Source organism: Zonotrichia albicollis, chromosome 1, assembly GCF_047830755.1.
Source record: "Zonotrichia albicollis isolate bZonAlb1 chromosome 1, bZonAlb1.hap1, whole genome shotgun sequence".
NCBI lineage: Eukaryota > Metazoa > Chordata > Aves > Passeriformes > Passerellidae > Zonotrichia > Zonotrichia albicollis.
Genome location: NC_133819.1, coordinates 146,211,357 through 146,231,723, shown reverse-complemented (window position 1 = coordinate 146,231,723; position 20,367 = coordinate 146,211,357). Strand labels below are relative to the sequence as shown.

The following is a 20,367-nucleotide window of genomic DNA, read 5'->3' as shown; positions in this document are numbered from 1 at the left end:
AATAGAGTCTTTTAAACAAAATATTCCTGTTATAGGGAAAAGTATTCAGCGTAGAGTGACTTTAAAATTGTGGGTCTATTAAGTCTACCCACTTACAGCTTCTTCCTATTTCTGAATACATAGGAAAAATAAAAAATTCACTGGAATTTCTGCAGATATTTCTTAATCTGATGTCAACTTGTACAGAATTTTAAAAAAACAAAACCTTAAAAATAGTTTGTAAACTATGCAATTTATAATTGAATTCCTCTCATTCTCAAAACCCACATATAAAAAGGTATGGAATTAACAACCATAAAGTACATAATTTCAGAAAAAATTTTACAAATGCAGAGAGAAAGAGTGTTTTAGTGAAAAATAAATGACCTTCCAATCAGGTAATTTTTATCAGTAAAATGTCTGCAGGTTGATTTCACATTGCTGACACTGAGCTTGTCTTGGTTCTGCACAGTATTTAATACAGCCCCTAAGGAGTGAGAACTTGCATTTCGCTTTTCTTAATGTTTTTCACTTCTTAATTTATCAGGATTCTAAAATCTACATTTTTAATCTGAAATTAAAAAATACAGGATATACAAACCCAAGGTTACTGGGATCCAGTGATTGTGAAGTTGCTCCCAAAACAGGTACTTTGCTCATAATGAACATCATAATCTCTGATCTCTGGTAATCTGGAAGATTGCTTCCAAAAAATCCTAAATAAAAACAGAACAAAATCACAGAAGAAAAAGAGATATAGGGCCCTTCACTTTATAAGAAAAGCCTTTAAAATCAAGGAATATATTAACAGGTCAAAATAGATTAGAAATAAACATATGACTTGTTTTAGGGCATAATCTCATATTTATTTTTACTGAATTATTTTAGTGGGTCTTTTTCATGATACCTTCATCTTTGAATACCAAAACCTAATTTTATCCTCCTCTAAATGTACAATTTAAAAACTAAATATCTGGAGTCTATTAACTTGTACCTAGTGAAGAATTGGAAGTGTTTCTCATGGCACATAGTATTGTCCGTTTATTGGAGAATAAATATTACAAGTGAGAAATCCCGGAGTCATACAAGTATTTTAGGACTAAATCAACAGGAGATGCTTATCTCTCTCTGGGGACCTGTGACAGGACATGAGGAAATGGGATGGAATTGCATCAGGGGAAGTTCAGATGGGACATTAGGAAAAGGTTCTTCAATAAAAGGAAGGTTGGCCACTAGATCAGACTCCCCAGAGAAGTGGTCACAGCACCAAGCCTGATAGAGGTCAAGCAGTACCTGGACAATGCTCCCAGGCACATGCTTTAGCTGAAGCAGTCCTGGGAGGAGCAGAGAGCTGGACTCACTGATCCTTATGTGTCCCTTCCAACTCCAGATATTCTATTACTATGAAATGGTATACCATTAACTTCAGTAGAAAGAAGCTTCACAAAAGGTTGGTTTGTGGGATTTTTTTTTGATGGGGGTTGAATGTTTTAACTTGGGAACTTTACTGAAATGGTGAGAAATAATCTACTATATACTTGTTAGTGCTCTTCAAGGCAAGCAAAGGTACAAACATTTAAGCTAATCTCCCTTGTTCTTTAAGAATAGGAATGCATATCATAAATGCACCCCATTATACAACATCACTGTCATAAGGGAAAATCTGAGAAACAGGGAGACGTTGAGAAAATAATTTCAACTGCTATGCATTAAAGTACTTCAGTTAAGTCGTGGTAGCACAACTGGCCATTAGGTGTCATTGTTGCTACTATGTTTAACATTCATTTCTATCAATTTTAAAGCATTACCTATGAAAAAATGTATTATTACTGTATACAACTTTTTGCAGTGATTTTCATAGAAGGACTAATAGTAGTTCTGCACCAAACGTAGAGATTTCTACATTTCAAGGGCCACACAATAATATAATTAAAATTAATTTTAAGTCCACCAGCATTTTTAATTTTCATAACCTTCTTGGCTACGTGTTCAGTTAGCATTTAAAAGAAAAAACTTTCAGAAATCAAACACATAAAGCAAGCCTGAGAATGAGAGGCAAATACAATCAGAGAAACCACATTTGGTAGTAGTATTGCTTCATGATTCAAGCTGGTCCAATATCATCTCATTGGGGAAGAGGGAAAAGGGGAGAAATTTTAACTGAGCCTGTTCAAATTGTATTACTCACCAATTGTTTGAATAATTGCATTCTGGACAATCCTCTCATCACTCTCCTTGGAGCTGATGCTCAAAGTGGAGCTTTCATAGGAATTGCGCCGGTCACTCAGCTCAAAGTCAACGCTGATGCGCAGGTGCTTCAACAAGGTGTTAAAAACCTCCAGAACAGTTGGGCCTGGAAACAACAAATAACACTGACTGCACTTGTCAAGGGGGAGATGTCTGAAAAAAATTAAAACTGGGCTTTTCAATCCATTTTCACAAATAATGAGAGTAGGACAATGAAGAGAACAAAGTGAATTATAGTGTTTGAGGCATCACGACTAGAGAAAAACTTTTGAGGTGTGCCTACACTTTGATACTTTAGAAGTTAACTTGGAATCAGGAAATACAGTCAGGTATGTACGTATAATCCATTATGATTAACTGGTCTGGTCAGGATGGAGGTAACCTGATTTTCCTTGTGCATGCAGCTTTTGCTCCACCCATCTAACTGTCCTTATCTTGCTCCATGAAACTTCTCACTTTCTTTCTACATTGTCCCTGTCCTGTGGGAAAGGGGAGTGCAAACAGCCCAGAGACAACTCACCATGCAAGTTTCAGATACAAAAGAGAAGTGGTTGCTGAAATTAAGCACCAGGAATGTATTTAACTGCAGGTACTTGGCCCTGAACTTCAGTTATTTCAAAACCTGCTACTAAAATCCAGTTCTATACATTGGAGCAAATCATGAGCTCTTTTCATCATACGGTAAAAGATTTCACAAGTCTGTGCACGTAAGAGGAAGGACACATCCAGGCTCAAGCTAATGAAGCAAAACAATATTTCAGCAGGACACCAAAGAACTTCATGAAAAGAGCACTAGAGCGTGCACCTCTTCATAACTACTCTTATTTCAAGGAACTATCTTAATTTTAAATGACATTATTTCACCTTATTTCAGCTTCTTCACACTCAATAAGGAAACATTTCTCAAAGAGCATTCTACTCCTGCAATATTCAGGTCACAGCTGTATCACAAAGCAACAGTGCCCTTGACATTTTGTAGTGACACACAGTTCTCTCAGACTTTATGATTTCTTTCCACACAGGAATATCTGCCTTTCACCATTTTTTCAATCATTTTTTCAATGCAAAGGATTATATAAGAGTCAAATAACCAAGTGTATATGCTTGGAGTAATTGCAAACTAAGTAAGATTTCAAGCATTTATCAGCAAAAAGGAAAAAAAATTATACACAAAACCTTTTCAAAATGTTTCCAATCACTCTGAAATCAAAGTGAAAATGAGCACTATCCTACAAATTTATCCTTTGACTTGATGCCTTTAATTTAATACAACTTACCTATTGATCCTTTAGCTGCTATTGCAACTGCTTCCAGAAGAACCTGAATAATGCCAGCACGAACTCGTGCTGAATCCCTTTTGCGGACATCAAGATGTCCAAGGATTTCTTGTATTACATGATGGGAATATTGTGCCTATTAAGAAAACAGACAGAAAATCTTCATATGTGACTTTAACAAGAATAAGCTCATACATCACTCAGCCATGGTCATGACCACGTTCCCATTCTGCAACATTTTGATTCAGAAACTTTTCAGAAGTACAATCAATTAATGACTAAATACGGATTCAAAAAAATGCCATGTCAGATGAAGAAATATAGGTTCATTCAGCCAGCCCAGTGTACAAAAGAGTTCTTTAAAATATCCAGGAACATCTGCAAGCACAGAGGAAGCATGAAATTGTCCCTCACTAAGCTAACTGCAGTTCAAAGAATTCAGCACCATTGAAAAAATGGTGAGAAAACTCAGCTTTCTCCCACAAACCTGGAATTTTACACTTTTATCTTCTGAGCATCTCTGTTTGATGCAATTAAAGAATAATACCTTGAGGTTTACAGCAGACAATGAGAGCCATAGAATGGCTTGAGCTGTGAGGGACCTTCAAGACCATCTTGTTCCAAGTCCCCTGCCCTGGGCAGGGACAGCTTCCACTAGACTGGGCTGCTCAGAGCCCTGTCCAACCTGGCCTTGAACACTTCAGGGATGGGGCAGCCACAGCTTCCCTGTACAAGCTGTTGCAGTACCTCACCACTCTTCTGGTAAAGAATTTCTTCCTAATATTAAAATCTTTACCTTCCCTCCTTCAGCTTAAGGCCACAATACAGGCTGTCCACTATTAAAAATCCTCAGAATAACAGTTGCATGTGAAGTTGGTCTCTTGGGCTGAAAAATCTCTACTGGCATAGAAAAATAACCAACCTGAGAGATTTCTTTGTCAAGCACCATGTCACACCAGCACCTTGCTCCTTGTTCTGGACAAGGACCACCCCACTACCTTCCCTTGAATCTTTTGGATTCTTTGACTTCATCTACTGTCTACCATTAGCATAGTGAGATGAGCATTGAAACCTCTCTCAAGAGCTTGAAACAAGGAAAAAAAAACCAAGAGAAAATCCTACCTGTATAGAATACATGATGATTTTAAAGCAGGAAACAGCAAATTCATTAGGATCCCATAGTTTATGATGGTCTAAATGCCTGCAAGCAAAAATTAAGACATAATGAAGAAATTATACTGTACAGATATAATAAATGGTATCTTATGAATTTTCTCAAAATTCACCTCAAAGGGATTATTTACTAACATAAAACTTCTATACAATAACTTATGAGAAATTTAGAACCTCAGAAAAGTACTTGTTTTCTAGGTTTAGGATATGATCACAAAAAATCTGGTTGAAAGGAAATTCCTGTTCTGGGAATTTAAGGAACCTAGATACACCAAACATATATAGTTAAGAATACACTCTTTCCACACAGAGTGCTGGGACATTAGATTTTTTGCTTTTTCCATTAAAGGAATTTGCTGAAGGTTGTAACACCTTGAAAATTTATACTTTACAGAGGATAAGTAAGTTTTTGGAATTACAAGCTGCAAAATAATTAAGGCTGAATGCTCCACCTAGAATAGAAACTCTGGGAAATAGTTTTGTTTTCATGGCGGTTTCATAAATAAAATATATGGAAAACAAAAAAGAGCTGCTCATCGTGTGTATATGTCTTTAAGCTCTGAAGCATTTCAACATTTATTGCAAGACAGATCAAAACAAAATCCAAATAAAAATGCATCAGATTCTCTTTAAATGAAATAGGAACCACAAATGAGAAAAAAATTATGAGCTTTTCAAGCAAATACAAAAAATTCTGCTTAAGCAGAAATGTTGAAAGCTATGAATAAGACACAGATTTTTGCGAAAAAAAAGATCTCTGTCCCTAAAAAAGCATTAAAAAATAACTGTGATTTTTTATTCTAGAAGATTGAAGAAAAGGTAACTTTGGATATATTTTAATAGGTATGATTTAGGTTTTAAAAAAAACCAACAAATCCACAAACAAATTCTCCAATGAACAGCAAATATGCCAATGCCAAATCAACAAAAAAACTTTGTAACAGAAGATGAATTTAAGTTCTGTTCCTCAACAGGTATCTCAGCTACAGAATCATTACTGCTCTCCGTTTCTCAAAGAACTTAGGAAACAAAGTTGCTGGAAGTGACAAACTGAAAAGCTCTGGAGGTGAAGGAAGTCAGTACTGTGAACACAGGAGGACTGGCTGGATGCTGTAACTTACTCTGCCTACAGTCTGGAGATCTCAATTCCCTCACTGGGCAGCTGCTCCCAGCCCAGTCACCTGTACACAGGTCTCCTTCAAGGCTGATAAACCAGATGACACAAAGCATCGCCTATGCCCTAAATTATCTTGCACTTCATTGCAGAGATTAAAAAAAAAGTTTTGCCATCTTGACACATCACATACTTTTAACAGAAATCCCTACAGGAAAAAATGTCAAGAATTTTAAAAGTATTTGCCTGCCAAGATAACAGCAGATTTACATTACTAAATATCCACCTTGAGTACCTATTGGGAATAGCTGCTTTTCTTGTGCACAGGTGTCATCAAATAGAAAATCCTACTCTCCACTATATTCATCTGATTGGAACTGAACCTTTAATCTTTCAGGGCATTGTGTTCTCTGTTATCCTTGACAGTTCCTATTCATCTGCCCCAAAAATCCATTCAGGAAGATTATGGTCAACTGCATCCCATATCACATTAACAAACAAAAAAAAAAATTCCTCTCTTAACAAGACATACAGTTTTATATTGCCAGAAAGGCCAAGTATCAGCTACTTCAGGTAAATGAACTGCTGGGAAGACAGCAGGGAGAAGATGACAGACTTGGCTAAAGCTTTGTGTAACAGCTCAGTGGGCAGCATACTTTGTATACCGGAATTTTCCTCCTAAGGACAGCAGGATTAGATTCCTGTAGGTGATATATTTTACTGGCCATAACAAGTGCATTCAATGTAGTTTTGTTTTTGCAAAAGACCGCAAAGGGTATTTTTAGTATGGTGCATTTACTTCAGTTAAAATCAAGTCACACCTTAACTCATTCTTTTTTTCAAATTACACTTCTTTCAATAAAGAATATCTACTGAAGATTGCAAAAGATTCTATTGCTGGATTAACAAATGCCAAACTCTGTCTTCCATTGAGATCTGCTGCACATATGTAGCAAAAATGCACAATTAGGTCTCTCAAAGGAATAGCAGAACCAATAATGCAAGTTTCTGGGGAGAGAGCCACTAATGATCCCTGAATTCTTCCTTAGTGCTGCACATGCAAGTAATCCTTAAAATAATAATGATAAATTGGTATCAAGGATCAGAAAACATAGCTGAGTCATGCATGTATGGGAATGTATAAAATATTCTGCTCATGCATCATGTTTGCTGAAAGAATATTGAACACCAGTCTGTTAATATTCCAAACCCCTCCACGCGTGACGTGATAACAGACAAGAATGGAAATGCAGTTGTTGCACTTGGGAAGTTTCACTAGATTTCTGGATCTCTCTGAATCTGTCTAATCTATTCACCATTGCAAGTCCATGCTAAGTATGTCTCAATAGCTTTTGACTGTTGACACAACAGAAGTTTTTTTTAGGTAATATTAATGTCACATTTTTTACTTTCATTAAGCAATTATTAAGATCGATCTGTAAGATTTTATTGCAAATTATTATTTGAGAGTTTCTAGCTACTGCATGCAGACATAACCATGGTGATTTTCTGCCCAAGGCAAGGAGAATTAATGTCAATCTAAACCTATACCAGGAGACTGACTTCAGATTTCTATCTTCATTACAGTTAAACCCCTCAATCACTGAATAAGCCCTGCCTCATGATGCAATCAGCACTGTTCTCTCAGTTTTGCCAAGAAGAGGCAGCATGTTGCCTGATATTACACTGCCACATGAAGCAAGCCTTCAGGTGGGGAACTGAACCTGCACCTTCATGTTAGCACTGTAATAAGAGCCCCTATCTATATTTCCAGAGTTTCCTTAAAACCTGTGAAAGAAGAAAACAGACAGAAACACTGAACATTGTTATAAGAAACTGCTTCCTAATTAGAAACTAAGTCAGGTTTTTCACAATAAAGTGCAATAGACTCTCTATCTCAAACTTTCACTCTAACTGTTCTGTCATTCACAAAGTGAAGCTCATTAGATAGAGCACTCCCTTTTTGTTTAGGACAAACAGCTTGAAATTGCATTTTCTGCATCCCTTGCTCTTCAAAAATACTAAACCTTTTACAGCAGTCATTTGTAAAAAGACACATTTGGCAATTTTTTCTCAAAGTGGAACACAGAAATGGTGACTACAAAACCCTCTATTCATAGAGGAGATAACATTCTGAGTAACTGGTCATTATCTACTCGTTTCAGTGCATAAATGCAGCATGTGGCACGCTGCTGTGCACACAGAACCAACTGGCCTCTTACAGTCATAGCATGTGAGAACTGAAAATAGGCTGGAAATAAACTTTAGAGGCTTTAGATTAGCCACAGGAAAAGCAGCTATGACACCTTCTCAAATCCCAAACCAAGCACTACCTCTGTCTGTGGAATCAGGAATTATTTATAGGAAGCTTCCCTGTTACTAAAATGATTCCAAATACTCAATCCACTACAAATGATGATAAAGTTTTGAGATAAACTGACTAAAAGAATTGAGAAATGATCAGAAAGCAGCTGCAGTACAGTACTATGCAATCCATCCAGATTGTGTGGGAACAAGGTGTTGCTCACTGTGATCATAGGTATTTTTGAGGAATGCAAATTTTAAATCTAGGAAAGAATGTGTGTTTTTTTAATAAAATGCAACTTTGTAACAGAAACTCCTCTCAGGTTGGTATAACAGATACATACAGAAAGTAAGGGAATGGTACAGTTCTTTTAATTAATGTTTTTCAGGATAAACAAGGGGTTACACAAGCCTTCTGCCTTCAACACCAACCCCATCTTTTTTTTTGTTAACACTAGTAGTTTGAAAATGGCTTTTGATAGCTTGAAGGTCTTTCAGTGTATAAATAAAGTACTTAATTTCTGTGAGAAGAACTAGGCCATCTAAGATAACATATTCCTGTACCTGGGATGCATTCTGAAAAACCAACAAGAAGCAGGCAGGTGTCCTCATCACCAGGAAAAGCCAGGGTTTGAAAGTGGTATCACTGAGTGATATGTATATAATGTATATATATGTATATAATGTATATATATGTATATAATGTATACAAGAGGTATAATTTGTACTGTGTGGTTTTGTGCATAATGTGCATACTGTGTGCATATCTACCACTCACTCCTAAATGCGTTGTTAAAGATATTCATCAAAGAATATCAAAACAGGTCCTGGAAGAAAATGGCAGGAAAACATACATTGTAACTTTATGGGACACAGTATTCCTTTGTGCTACTTGTACTTTACTTGGTTTGTCTCTGCACTGATTGTGAAACTCATCTATAGGACATGAATACCCTGGATAAAGTTTCACATTGAAAAAAAAGGTCATCTGAAGCAACAACTCTTGTAAATTATTGTATTTTGCTTGTAAAAATCAGTAAAGCAGGACACGCATTCCTCCATAACTTCCTTCAACTTTATAGACAGAGCAGAGACAAGAGGAGAGATTAAAAGAGGGGCAATTTTTTCAAGAAATGTGAATGGAAACCTTTGAGCTGAAGAGTAGGAAAAAATTTAATGCAACAGAATTGAGGATGAAATAAAGAACACCTCTTCAGATCTTCCACAAATTTTCAACTTACGCAAAAACTGGTCTGACAGCATTGTTCATATTTCCATAGGTTGCTCGTCCCAGTAGTTCCCTGAAACAATTCTCAGCCAGCACAGAAGGATTTTCTTCTTTCACTCCTACTGTAGGAGAGGATGGGGGGCCTATTCTGCTGAAATAAGACAAAATGCTTTGATTATATTACTGACTAATAATCACCTTTTCTTTACTGCATCCACCCTTGGAATTAAAACATTCATGAGTCACAATCTTCAACTAGGCAAGAACTGCATTTCAAATATGCATCAAACCAGAATTCTGAATAACATATTTTATTCTTTTATAGCAGGACCATAGATCATCATTTGTTCACTCAGTACTTACCACTGTATTAGTAAATATTTATATGGCAAACACAAAAGCTGCAAATATTCAGTTAACTTTGACAAAACACTATGTATTGCTAACAGTGAACAAAGGCTGTGAAACCACTAAAAAAATTTAGACAGAATCTTAGTAATATTGCTCAGATTAATGATCTCATTCACCTGCCCACTACTGAGTTCATACTGTGTGGGCGAGCATTAAATGAAACTCCAATACTTCTGCACAAACAGATGGCTTGTGAGTTGAAAAAAAATGTCTGAGTGAACTGATTAGAACATTATCACCCACACAGTTGCCTCTAAATAGACAGTGTAGAAGTTGGTCACCTCAGTGTCTTCCATCATTACTATGGACAGGGCAGTGCTGAGCCCCTCCCTGTGGGCACAGGGTGAGCACAGGTTTCAGAAAGGAAGCAAACAGCTCCCCCTGAGATACCTCCACTACTTACCAAGAGTCACTGGACCTACAAGTGGCAACCTTTTTTTTCCTCTCACAAAACATTATAGGAACTTCAGTGAGGACTCATTCATTTACATTAACATTATGCATCTTTAATTTTAGACTGCAGAAACCAGTACACTAAACCCTTAAACATAATTTCAGTTCTGCAGTGTAAGCTTGTGTGTTAAATACATTTGAAAGTGTCAACCAAGAGCATTCAGTTTACTTAAGCACCATAAAAGCTTTAGAGCATTATAGAAAATTGCAAATTGAAATATCAGTAGACAAATGGACATGTTAACATCATAGTTGTAATATAGCACTTGATGGCAAGAGATTTTCTGTGTTTCAGTCCTACTGAAATCTAAAATTGGCCATATGAAAACTCTGTTGCCTCTGGAAACATCGGTGTTTCAGGAGTTACCACAACAATGGTAGCTTGTCAGATTTTAATAACAGAAGAGCCTCAGGAACTCTGTTAGATAAGGAGGAATAATTTTACAAGAGCAGCATGATTAGAATTTTAAAAGGTATGAGAATTTGTATATAAGCCACCAAGAGTACCACAAAATTCCAGCTTTATCAACTGCTGTGCCACCCATCCTCCCTTTTTTTCCTTCCCCTGTACTGCCTAGACTCTGATCCAGGGAGATGGGAGAGAAGGTACAAGAGACAGTGTAGGACTGTGATTTCCATTGCTGTTTTGACACAGATTCCCCAAAATACAACAGCACTGCAAAGGTGGGTGTGTGGGGAGGAAAGACGAAAGCAGGCTGCATAGCACTCAGAGATTAGCCTGTCTGAAAGAATTCCAGTTAAAATGAAGTAAAATAAGTTATATTTTAAGTGCTTGTATATGCAAACCTACAGAAGGTGACTTCTCAGCACTGCTTGGGAGTCTTTTTTTAGATCAATCTTCCTTGTATAAAATGTTACTCTTTGACTGCATCAAAATGTCTAAAATTATCCTGTGTCATCTGTGGGTGTAACATTTTATTTGAACTTTAACAGCACCTTCCTCAAGGTATTTCTCAGTAAGCATTCCTTAGAATTACAGATAATAGACAATGAATATTGAATACTCTAGTTAGTTTTATAGGAAAGCTTTGTACAGCCTCTTAAATTTCTAGATTCAAATGAGTATCTCATGCTCATTTTGTTTCACTGACTTTGTTTCTACAGAAATATGAGAAAACCTCTGAAAAATCCAACTGCAACAGTTAAGAAAAAACCAGTAGTATTCCTCTGCAGTAAACCTTTTGTACTACCACAAGAGGGCTGAAAATGTGTTTTACAATGAAGTGGGCAAGGACAACTCCCTGTAGCTGCTCCATTGGCTTTTTTGTGGGTAATCTCTATCGAAGTGGCAACAAGGAACTGGAAGGAGGATGTGTTGAAGTACAGCAGTTTCCATAGCAAACACCTAATCACAGACTAAAACCAGCTCACAGTAACTCAGCAACTTAAGCATGAAACTTCTTAAATGCCCAAAAAACAGGCCTGGCCAAAGATATGACAGGACATGTAAGTAAGACTGAACAACCACTTCTGAGCAGAGTAGGTACAGGAATGTTTGAATGTGATTCACACACCCTGAAAAAGAAATAAATTATAACTTTCCTCTAAAACAGAATTTGTATGAACATTACAGATGGATCAGAAGGATTTGAAGTCAAGTTTACATTAAGTGCTATTGTCCTTCTGTCTGAAATAAGGCTGGAAGGTTTAGTTCCACAGTTATAAAGAATATGTCATAAAATAAGGGTATTACTATTTTCATACATCCCCTCCCTATCCTGGAGATGCACATAAAAAGATACATACATAACACAATGTCTGATAGGCATGTAACTAAAATGTACACTCAGGTATATGAACAAATAATGACATTCACAAATACAATTATATTTTTAAAATGTTATTTAGACAGTAAATTCTTAACTCCAAGAAGTGTCACATTTCATATGTACTCAAAAGAATCTTGAATTAACTGTGAAGTTCCACGAGCTCAAATTACATAGACTTCCAAGGTAAGTACCTATATGTACTTCAGCTTTAATCAAAAATGGTTTTTCTTCTAAGAATTTAAGCTGGGGATATTTTTTGGAATTTCTGCTCTTTCTCAAATAATGCTTTGACTCCATCTGCCAGAACAATATGCTTCTTACTCCTACTCTTCAAGATGTCTCTGTGCTCCACAAATATGAAGTTGCACATAAAATAAAAAGAGAAATTGTCTGTAACATCATTTAAGACCAGCAGGTAACAATTTACAAACACTGTTTCAGCTTTTCTGTCATATGCACATCATAAAAGGCCCCTACTTACCACTAGGAAGATCATTAGTCTTTTTTTTTATGTTCAATAGGACAAGTTTCAAGCACAAGAGTTCAGAAATTTAAGTTGCTTTTTGATAGATTTGTTTTTCTACCACTACTACTGCATTGTTCCACAGATGAGAAAAATGATTCCTGCAGTACATATAAACTGATCCACTCTAAGTGGTTAATCCAAATCCTACTTCAGTCAGTTTTTCCAGCAGTATTTAATTTACTTTTGCTAGAAAAAGGAAAGTGTATGCCTGAGGGCACTGTAAAGAGGACCAAAGGAAAGGGCCCACCTGCAGTTAGAAGCTCTGTAAGAATAAGCAAAGGCAAACCAGGCTCTCCTTGCTCAAACAGCAGCTTCAGAAACCTTTCTCTCTTATTCAGCTCACTCTTCAGATATAACATTCAAGTGGATATTTCTATAAATATTGTGTGGACCCTCGGTTAGATACAGTAAATAGATAAGGCATGGACAGACAGACAACTATTGATTTTAGCTATTTGGTCGGAAAATTTGTTTTAGAGATGAGACAGGCACTGGCAGTAAGAAATAACACAACAAAAATAAAGCTGAGGAATTGAAAAATAAATGCCAAAACTCAAACTAAATAAAGAGAAACTGACAGATCTAGAAAGCTGAGTGAAAGCAAGACAAGCTTGTTGTTATAGGAAGGCTGCTGAGCCTCTTAGCAGGCAAGTTTTGAAGCAGCCAGAATTGGACATGGAATTAATATTTCATTTGCTTGCATTGCTGAATTTCATTTTAGGGAAATTTCCCAGTGCTACCAATAAACAGTTTTTACACCTACATAGTGTTTAAACAGGGACCAAAAAAGGGGACTTTTCAATTGGAAGGTGACTGGCATCTCCTCAGCCTTAAATGTCACAGAGATCTTTTTGAATATCTTTTTGCAAATGTGGCAAGTAATATGCCTAGGAGTCACTGAAAGCAAAAAAGAGAAGGTGATTTACATATAAATAAAACTTTAATTCCTTACTTGAAGTACTGTTTCAGCCAGGACAAGCAGTTCTTAGTTATGACTAAAGGAATTAAAACCTCAGTTTCTAACAAATCTAAGTAGCAAAATCATTTGAGTCACCTGAAAGCCTTTGCTTACTCATCTCTGCATCTGATCCACTAAAACACAGAGTTTATGACTGTTATCAAGTCAAAATATGGATATATAATTTCTAGAATAACTTTTAGGCCAACAGAATCTTGAACAAGTGAACAAACATGGTTGAAAAGATTTTAAGACAAGAAACATTTAAAACAAGAACCATTATGCAAACCTACACTATCAATTTCAAGGAGCCTCAGCTAGTAAAGGTGAGTTGTTGCTTCCACTGAAAAGAAGAAGGATATTCATCATAAAAACTCAGCCTAGAAATTGCTTTAAAAAACCACACCAGTGACAAGAATACACTTACCTGTCAATATCTTCTATTTTCTGCATGTTGAACAGCAGGGATGGCACTATCTTGTCCATGTGCTGGGGTTCCCATATGGTTGCTCGAAGCTCATCATTAACTGCTTTTCTAACCACTCCCTGGATGCCCCTGATTCCAGCAATTCGGATCCTGAGCAAGGAAAAGAGGAATTACTGAAGCTGAGCAACACAGCACCTCCCAGCAGGGCATGAAGAACTGTGGAACTCCAGCAGGTTCTCACAAGCACTAACTGGGAAAACTGGCCAACCATTAAGATTGCCCACGCTTTCTCTGAACACCTTTGAAGCCAGTAAGGAAGCTGACAAAACAAACAACTGAACAGAAGATGGCCTGTACGGATAAAGCTGACACCACTCAATGAAGACTCAAACTTTGTGCATCACCTCTGACAAAAGTCCCCTAGATAAAACCCACCAATCTACCATCCATCAGCTGAAACTTCACACAATCTCAGCCTATTCCAGAGCTGAAGAAAAATGGGAAGCTACCACAACACAGCTGAAGTAGCACAGCCATGTGATTGTGCCATTAGAAGTTGTAATTAAAGCTACGGATTAATCAGAAAAGATCTTCAAAGATTTCTGAAAGATTCACAAGATGGAAAGCAAGTCTACTTAAGCCTAATGGACAAAAGGAACAACCACTTTCATTCTAAAACCATTTGAATGAAATCAACTGAGAAGTAATCAACAACAATGAAATAATAAAAAAGAAAAAAATTACATAAGTTGAAAAAAAGACTTAGTCTAGCTGCTAGCTGTTGTCATCATTTTATTAAACAAAAATAGCTTGCAGGAGAATTTGTGCAATGACATGAATAGCAAAATGCTATTTTTTGAAGTGATAATAGCAAATTATTCATTGTAATAAATGGTAGTAAGAGAATTTATTTCCTGAACACAAGTAGAAGCTAGTACAGCTATCAAATGAAATAAGTACAAGCCTCACTAAAATTCTGAATTATTTCTCTTAAAATCCACCCCCATTTTTTAAATCTTGATTCAGGTATGGACAACACTTTACAAGCCCTTGCTCAGTCAAATTCCCTCAATTAAAACATTTCTAAGATGAACTACAGGGGTAACCAAGGTCTGTAACTATTTTCGTTTCGATTTCAATTTGTAAATATCTAAATCTGTAGCTGCTTGTATCTTAGCTACTTCTGAATGAAGTTTTGTGCATTCAAGATGAACCCAATTTCATTCTAGATCTTTTGAGATAGTTTCAATAGGATTACACACAAAGCAGGAGACAAAGGGATGTACAAACAAGGAGAAAAACTGCTGCAGGGAAGGACACATCCTTCAGGGGGGAGCCACAGGAAAACAAACTGTGGCACTTACATAAGAATAGGAAAAATAGAATTCCCACTCATGGAGGCTCTTGAGTTTGACACAAATGAGCATACTTCTGACATTTAAGAAATCACAGTTTTATTGAGTAATTCTCAAAGAACAGACTAAATATATGCTTTTGCCTTTCATGCAAGTAGCCTCATTAATATCTCAAGTAAGTTATGAACTTATGCATTTACAGTAATTAGTGGCGCCTTTCTGGAGAAAATCCACACAATCCAACATGCTTTATTAAGGTAAAATTACCCCTAAAAATCTTAGGAGTTCCAACTACCTAAGATTTGCAATATTTGGTGCTACTCAAAAAGTCAAACTGTCATTTTTTTCATATGGAATGAACTAGTCCAATAAGCACCTTAATAAGAGCTGTATTACAGACAGTATTAATGTGTGACCAGTTTTCAGTAATTCCTGCAGAATGACACTTACTCATTTTGTATTTCTGGATCAGGGTCACGGGAATGACACATGGCACTGAACCGGGACACGAAGAAGTCGTAGCGCCTGTGATATGAAGGTGTGTCTTCTTCAATGTTGGCAAATTTGACAAACTGGAAAGTGAAATATATTAAAAAAACCGATTAATACCAATTTCCTAAATTAGAATAATGAGTAATCAGCTTAATCTAAGCTTAATTTAACAAGTAACATAAAGTAACTGCATTAAGAACCCAATTTTGACAACACTTTAGAACTTCAGAGAAGAAAAATCTAAATAGGAGGGTTTTCTTTTAAAAGTCTTCCCTCAAGAACTTCATCTAGATAGCTATGGAAGCATGAAACTGTATGAAATGCAACATACTATGCACTATGGAAACATCTAACACTAGAATAGTGAGTCATCAACTGGCAGAATCATTTAGGCTGGGAAAGACCCTCAGGATCATCAGGTCCAACCATTTCCCCAACATTGTCAAGTCCACCACTAAACCTTGTTTTACATAACTCCAGGGATGGTGATTCAGCCACTTCCCCAGGCACCCTGTTCCAATGGTGGTAACTCCTCAGAGAAGAAATTTTCCCTAATATCCAGTTTAATCCTCCCTTGACACAACTTGAGGCCATTTCCTCTTGTCCTATCTCTGCCAGGTTGGGAGCAGAGCCTGACACCCACCCTGCTACAGCCTCTCTCAGGCAGCTGTAGAGAGCAGCCCAAGCAATCAAACACAACCCTGTCACTACCAGGTTACCTAGCAACATTCTGATGTACCAAAATTCAAGGGAAATAAACTTGGAGGCATTCTGTCAATTCTGTGTATACAGAAGGGAAAAAGGAGGAGTCAGGGAATTATAATCCAGTCAACTCCAGATCATTCGCAGAAAAGCACTGGAAAAAAAAAGCCAATTTGCCAACATCTACAAAGTCTCAAAAGGGTAAGTAACAGTCAACATAGATTTGTCAAGAACAAATCACATCAATCCATCTTATTCCTATGACAAGTAAATAACTTTTGTGAACCCAGATGAAGCAGCATCTGTCAAAACTTCAATGATGCTGTTGACAAAAAAATACACAAAATTCTCAAAGGAAAGCTAGGAAAACACTGTCAAAAGAACACTCCCCGTAAGAGAGATGTACAAGAGTTTGGAGAAAAATAAGGAAACACTTGCAAATCATCACAGCACAAAAATATGATTTGAGCTTCACTAGAGCTAGGCGAGCAGACTGGGCTCATCAAATTTGCAAAGAACACTAAGCTGGCCAGAACTGCAGGCACACCTGCTGCCTGGTTTTAAACAATTGGAAATAGGACCTAAAAAACCAAGGAAGCAATTTGAGAACGGTTATTGCAAAACAGCATTTTAGCCAGAAACAGCTGAACTAAGAAAAGGAACTTAGTCAATGCCAATACGATGGCATGGAAAACAGAACAATATATTAAGATACATCTGCATTACTCATGGCACTTATGAAGAAACTTTTGCTGTCTAACTGGGCCAAATAAGGCCTTAAATGAAGTGGTGCAGCGAGCTGAAACATCACAGCCTAAAATGGTGACTAGTTCTCAAATAATTCAAGAATTAGACAAAGCTTTACATAAACATCTGTAAAGGAAGAATGAAATACACCAAATTACCCTAACTACAGCTGCCTAAAATGTATCAGTCTTAAAAGGTACAGAAGACAGCTATAAAAACAGAAGAAATAGTTTTCTTTGTCCAATGGTAATAAGAAAATCAATAATAGGCTCATATTGAAGCAAAGCCTAAGTTAGCCATTAAAACCCCTCCTTCCTAAAGTGAGCAGATGGCCTAAAGACATTTTGGATTCTCCATCACAGACAGTTCTAAGAACAGACTACAGAGGGAAATAAAAAGCAAAACAAAACATGTCAGAAAAGGTCAAACACCGTGCTGGCTGTGCCCTGAAGCAGAGTGATGTTCCATTAGGATCCTTCTGCTTTTACTCACACCATTTTTATCAATTCCTAAGCACAGGCTGAGGCATTTCCTTTGTATTTTTCATGATGTAAAACCTGCTTTCATCAGCACATTACCCACAGACATCCAGAGAGGCCCAAAGCCATTTAGCATAATCTACAGCACACTGATTTGTGGAGGGTTTGAGGTTTTCAAAGCTGTGTATTTCAGAAAAAAGAACCCTACCATTTTTTCTAGTCTTTTGTTTAGTCTTTTTTTCTGTTTTATCTAGAACAGTTATCCCTTTCAGCTGCACTACCAGTTCACCCTCTAAAAGCTACAACAACAGCTGAAAATTATGTAGTTCATAAAAGTACATTCTCAGCTGTTACTGAAAACGGAGCAAAATTGTATAGTATGAGTTCATTTTACAAGTCCTTCAGTTAGGAATATCCTGTATTTCAGGTGGTAAAAAAGTGACAGAAGTCAAAATCTAATTCTGTATGATCCACTGCCATAGACTGAAAGATGATCTACAAACAGCACTCATATTTTTCTCTAATAGAGTGAGTTATACAAATGATCATTTCCTTCCTAAGAGACCTTGGCAAATGCTTCATATGTACCGTGGCTTGTTAACTTGTTTCACGAAATTGTTACTAGCAAAACAGAAACAGATTTTTTTTTCAGACAAGAATTTCATTAGTCCTTACATCTCAATAAGGCACCAGGACCAAGGATTTAGTAAGCTCCACACAATATTACCTTAATATTTTCCAGACATTCAAGTGCTCAAATCGACAAATGATTCACCAAGAAACCTCCATAAAAGCATGGAAAAGAATGGAAACAAAGCATGAAGAAGACAAAGCACTGAGTGGTTGAGAGAATATTAATTCATGCTGCTAATTTAGTATCAGCCTTTAATATTATTATTATCTGAAGTACTAATTATTTGATTGACAGGATCTCCCAACAGGAAAGCTTAATACATTCTAGTAACTGTTTTGCTAGCAAAGATTTATTGTAGCAGGAAATTGCTTTGTAAGAAGAAATGATGACTTTAGGCCAAGCAAGTGTCAGGGACTCCCTCATCCTGAGTACCTCTCCTGTATCAGGGGCAGCTTTGCAGCAGGGGCACAAACACGTGGAACTTACACCTTTCAAAATGGAATGCACAGTAAGAGATCCAGAAAGGGCAAAGGTTTTTTATGCCCTCATGTCTATAACAAAACAATTTCCCCACTGAGCATACAGCATTTCTGAAGCACAATCCAGGATTAGCATTCAGATGACTGGGCATTGAGGCCACAGGAAAGCTCTCTGTGGTAACAGTTTTGAGTTGTGCACTGTCATTGAGAAAAGTGTAAAATTCCATTCCATCACAGAAATGTGAAGTTTTTCCAGTGGACATCATTCTGTACTTTGCAGTGATGGTGTTGTTATTGTTGATACAGAATATTTTACTCCTAAGCACATGTTTTCAAACAAACTTCAAATATAGCACTTATTCAACCTAAAAAAGGATAAAACTCTTATGAAAGTCCAAGCACTTGCCTAAGGAATTTTACAAAGCTTTTATAGATGTAAACATGTCATTCACAGTAAATGCTTTCAAGCATCCAATGGTAACTTATGGAAGTTTTACCAGTACAAGCATCTTCTATATTTTATAATACAGAAGGTACAGAAAGGAACTTACATTGGTAGTACCTTATTTCCATTTATTTTGAAACCAGTAAAATGCAATCAGTAGAAAAACATATAAATCTACCATGAAGTAAAGAAGAAACATATTATTTATTCAGAAGATGTTTGTTCCAGACTGAGTAGAGAAATTTGGATTATATTACCAGGGAGAGAGAGAGAGATTGTGCAAGCCCTGTAAGTAAATCCTAAAATTTCTCAAGGACAAAATTTCTTCTATGCATTTATGCTGTTTTATCACTGTTATATAGCAAATACATGAGGAGAAAAATCATAACTTTTAATGGGCCCTGGATTTCTTTAAAGAAGGTCAGTTTTATTCAAGAGTTTGAGTCATGTTACTTAAAGTATCTCCCTGTAAGAATACTAGGCTCAACCTGAGAATTATTTTTTTCATATCTGAGCTCCCCAGTCTGTCTTCTGCAGCCTGCAATTTTCTCTTGTTTCAAACACAGTGCTGATACTGGCAGTTATCACCTTTCACAGGCCAAGGTACTGTATTTCATTGCTATGAAACTGTCACATGGGAAGTCATGATCTCCTATAAATGTAATATTCTTACAAACCACACAGTACAGCCTTAATGAGAAGCGTGAATATTATGTGTGCACTACAACAAATAAATGCCAGAACAACAGGCACTTCAATTTTCCTGAAGAGAAAAGCTTCAAACACTGGATACATTGACTTCACACTGGATACATTAACTTTACAAAGGCAGCAGGAAAATGATCACAAGATTCTCAGCAATGAAAACTGGTGATTTAGTTTATTTATTAATACCTGGGGTCACCTGACACTTTCAATTTTATCAGAATAGGATGGAAAATTTCATGTTCTATTTTAGTTTGTGTCCCTTGGATAAAAATTCTCCTGACCACCACATGTACAGTTGTGTAACAAAATCAGCAATGGAATGTTGGCTTACAGGGTCACAGCAGTGTGGCTGTGGAATTGCAAAACCAGAGAGCACAAGTATAAGTGGAGGAAGCAATACTTAACTTTGAATGACCCTAAAGCACTTAAATTCTAGCAG

General features: G+C 36.7%; 1 protein-coding gene across 8 annotated transcripts in view; it reads right to left on the bottom strand.

The window, feature by feature from the left end:
• The window catches only part of EFR3A (EFR3 homolog A), a 75,952-nt gene that overhangs the window by 24,693 nt on the left and 30,892 nt on the right, over nucleotides 1-20,367 (bottom strand). For 7 of the 8 annotated variants that reach the window (XM_074557137.1, XM_074557121.1, XM_074557140.1 and 4 more), the window contains 7 exons: nucleotides 15,693-15,814; nucleotides 13,888-14,037; nucleotides 9,336-9,473; nucleotides 4,626-4,704; nucleotides 3,504-3,639; nucleotides 2,168-2,332; nucleotides 581-695 (listed from right to left, as the gene is read on the bottom strand). In XM_074557137.1, coding sequence (XP_074413238.1) covers nucleotides 581-695; nucleotides 2,168-2,332; nucleotides 3,504-3,639; nucleotides 4,626-4,704; nucleotides 9,336-9,473; nucleotides 13,888-14,037; nucleotides 15,693-15,814 — 905 coding nt within the window. The remainder of the gene's footprint in view (nucleotides 1-580; nucleotides 696-2,167; nucleotides 2,333-3,503; nucleotides 3,640-4,625; nucleotides 4,705-9,335; nucleotides 9,474-13,887; nucleotides 14,038-15,692; nucleotides 15,815-20,367) is intronic. The other variant, XM_026790253.2, reaches the window with a different exon arrangement.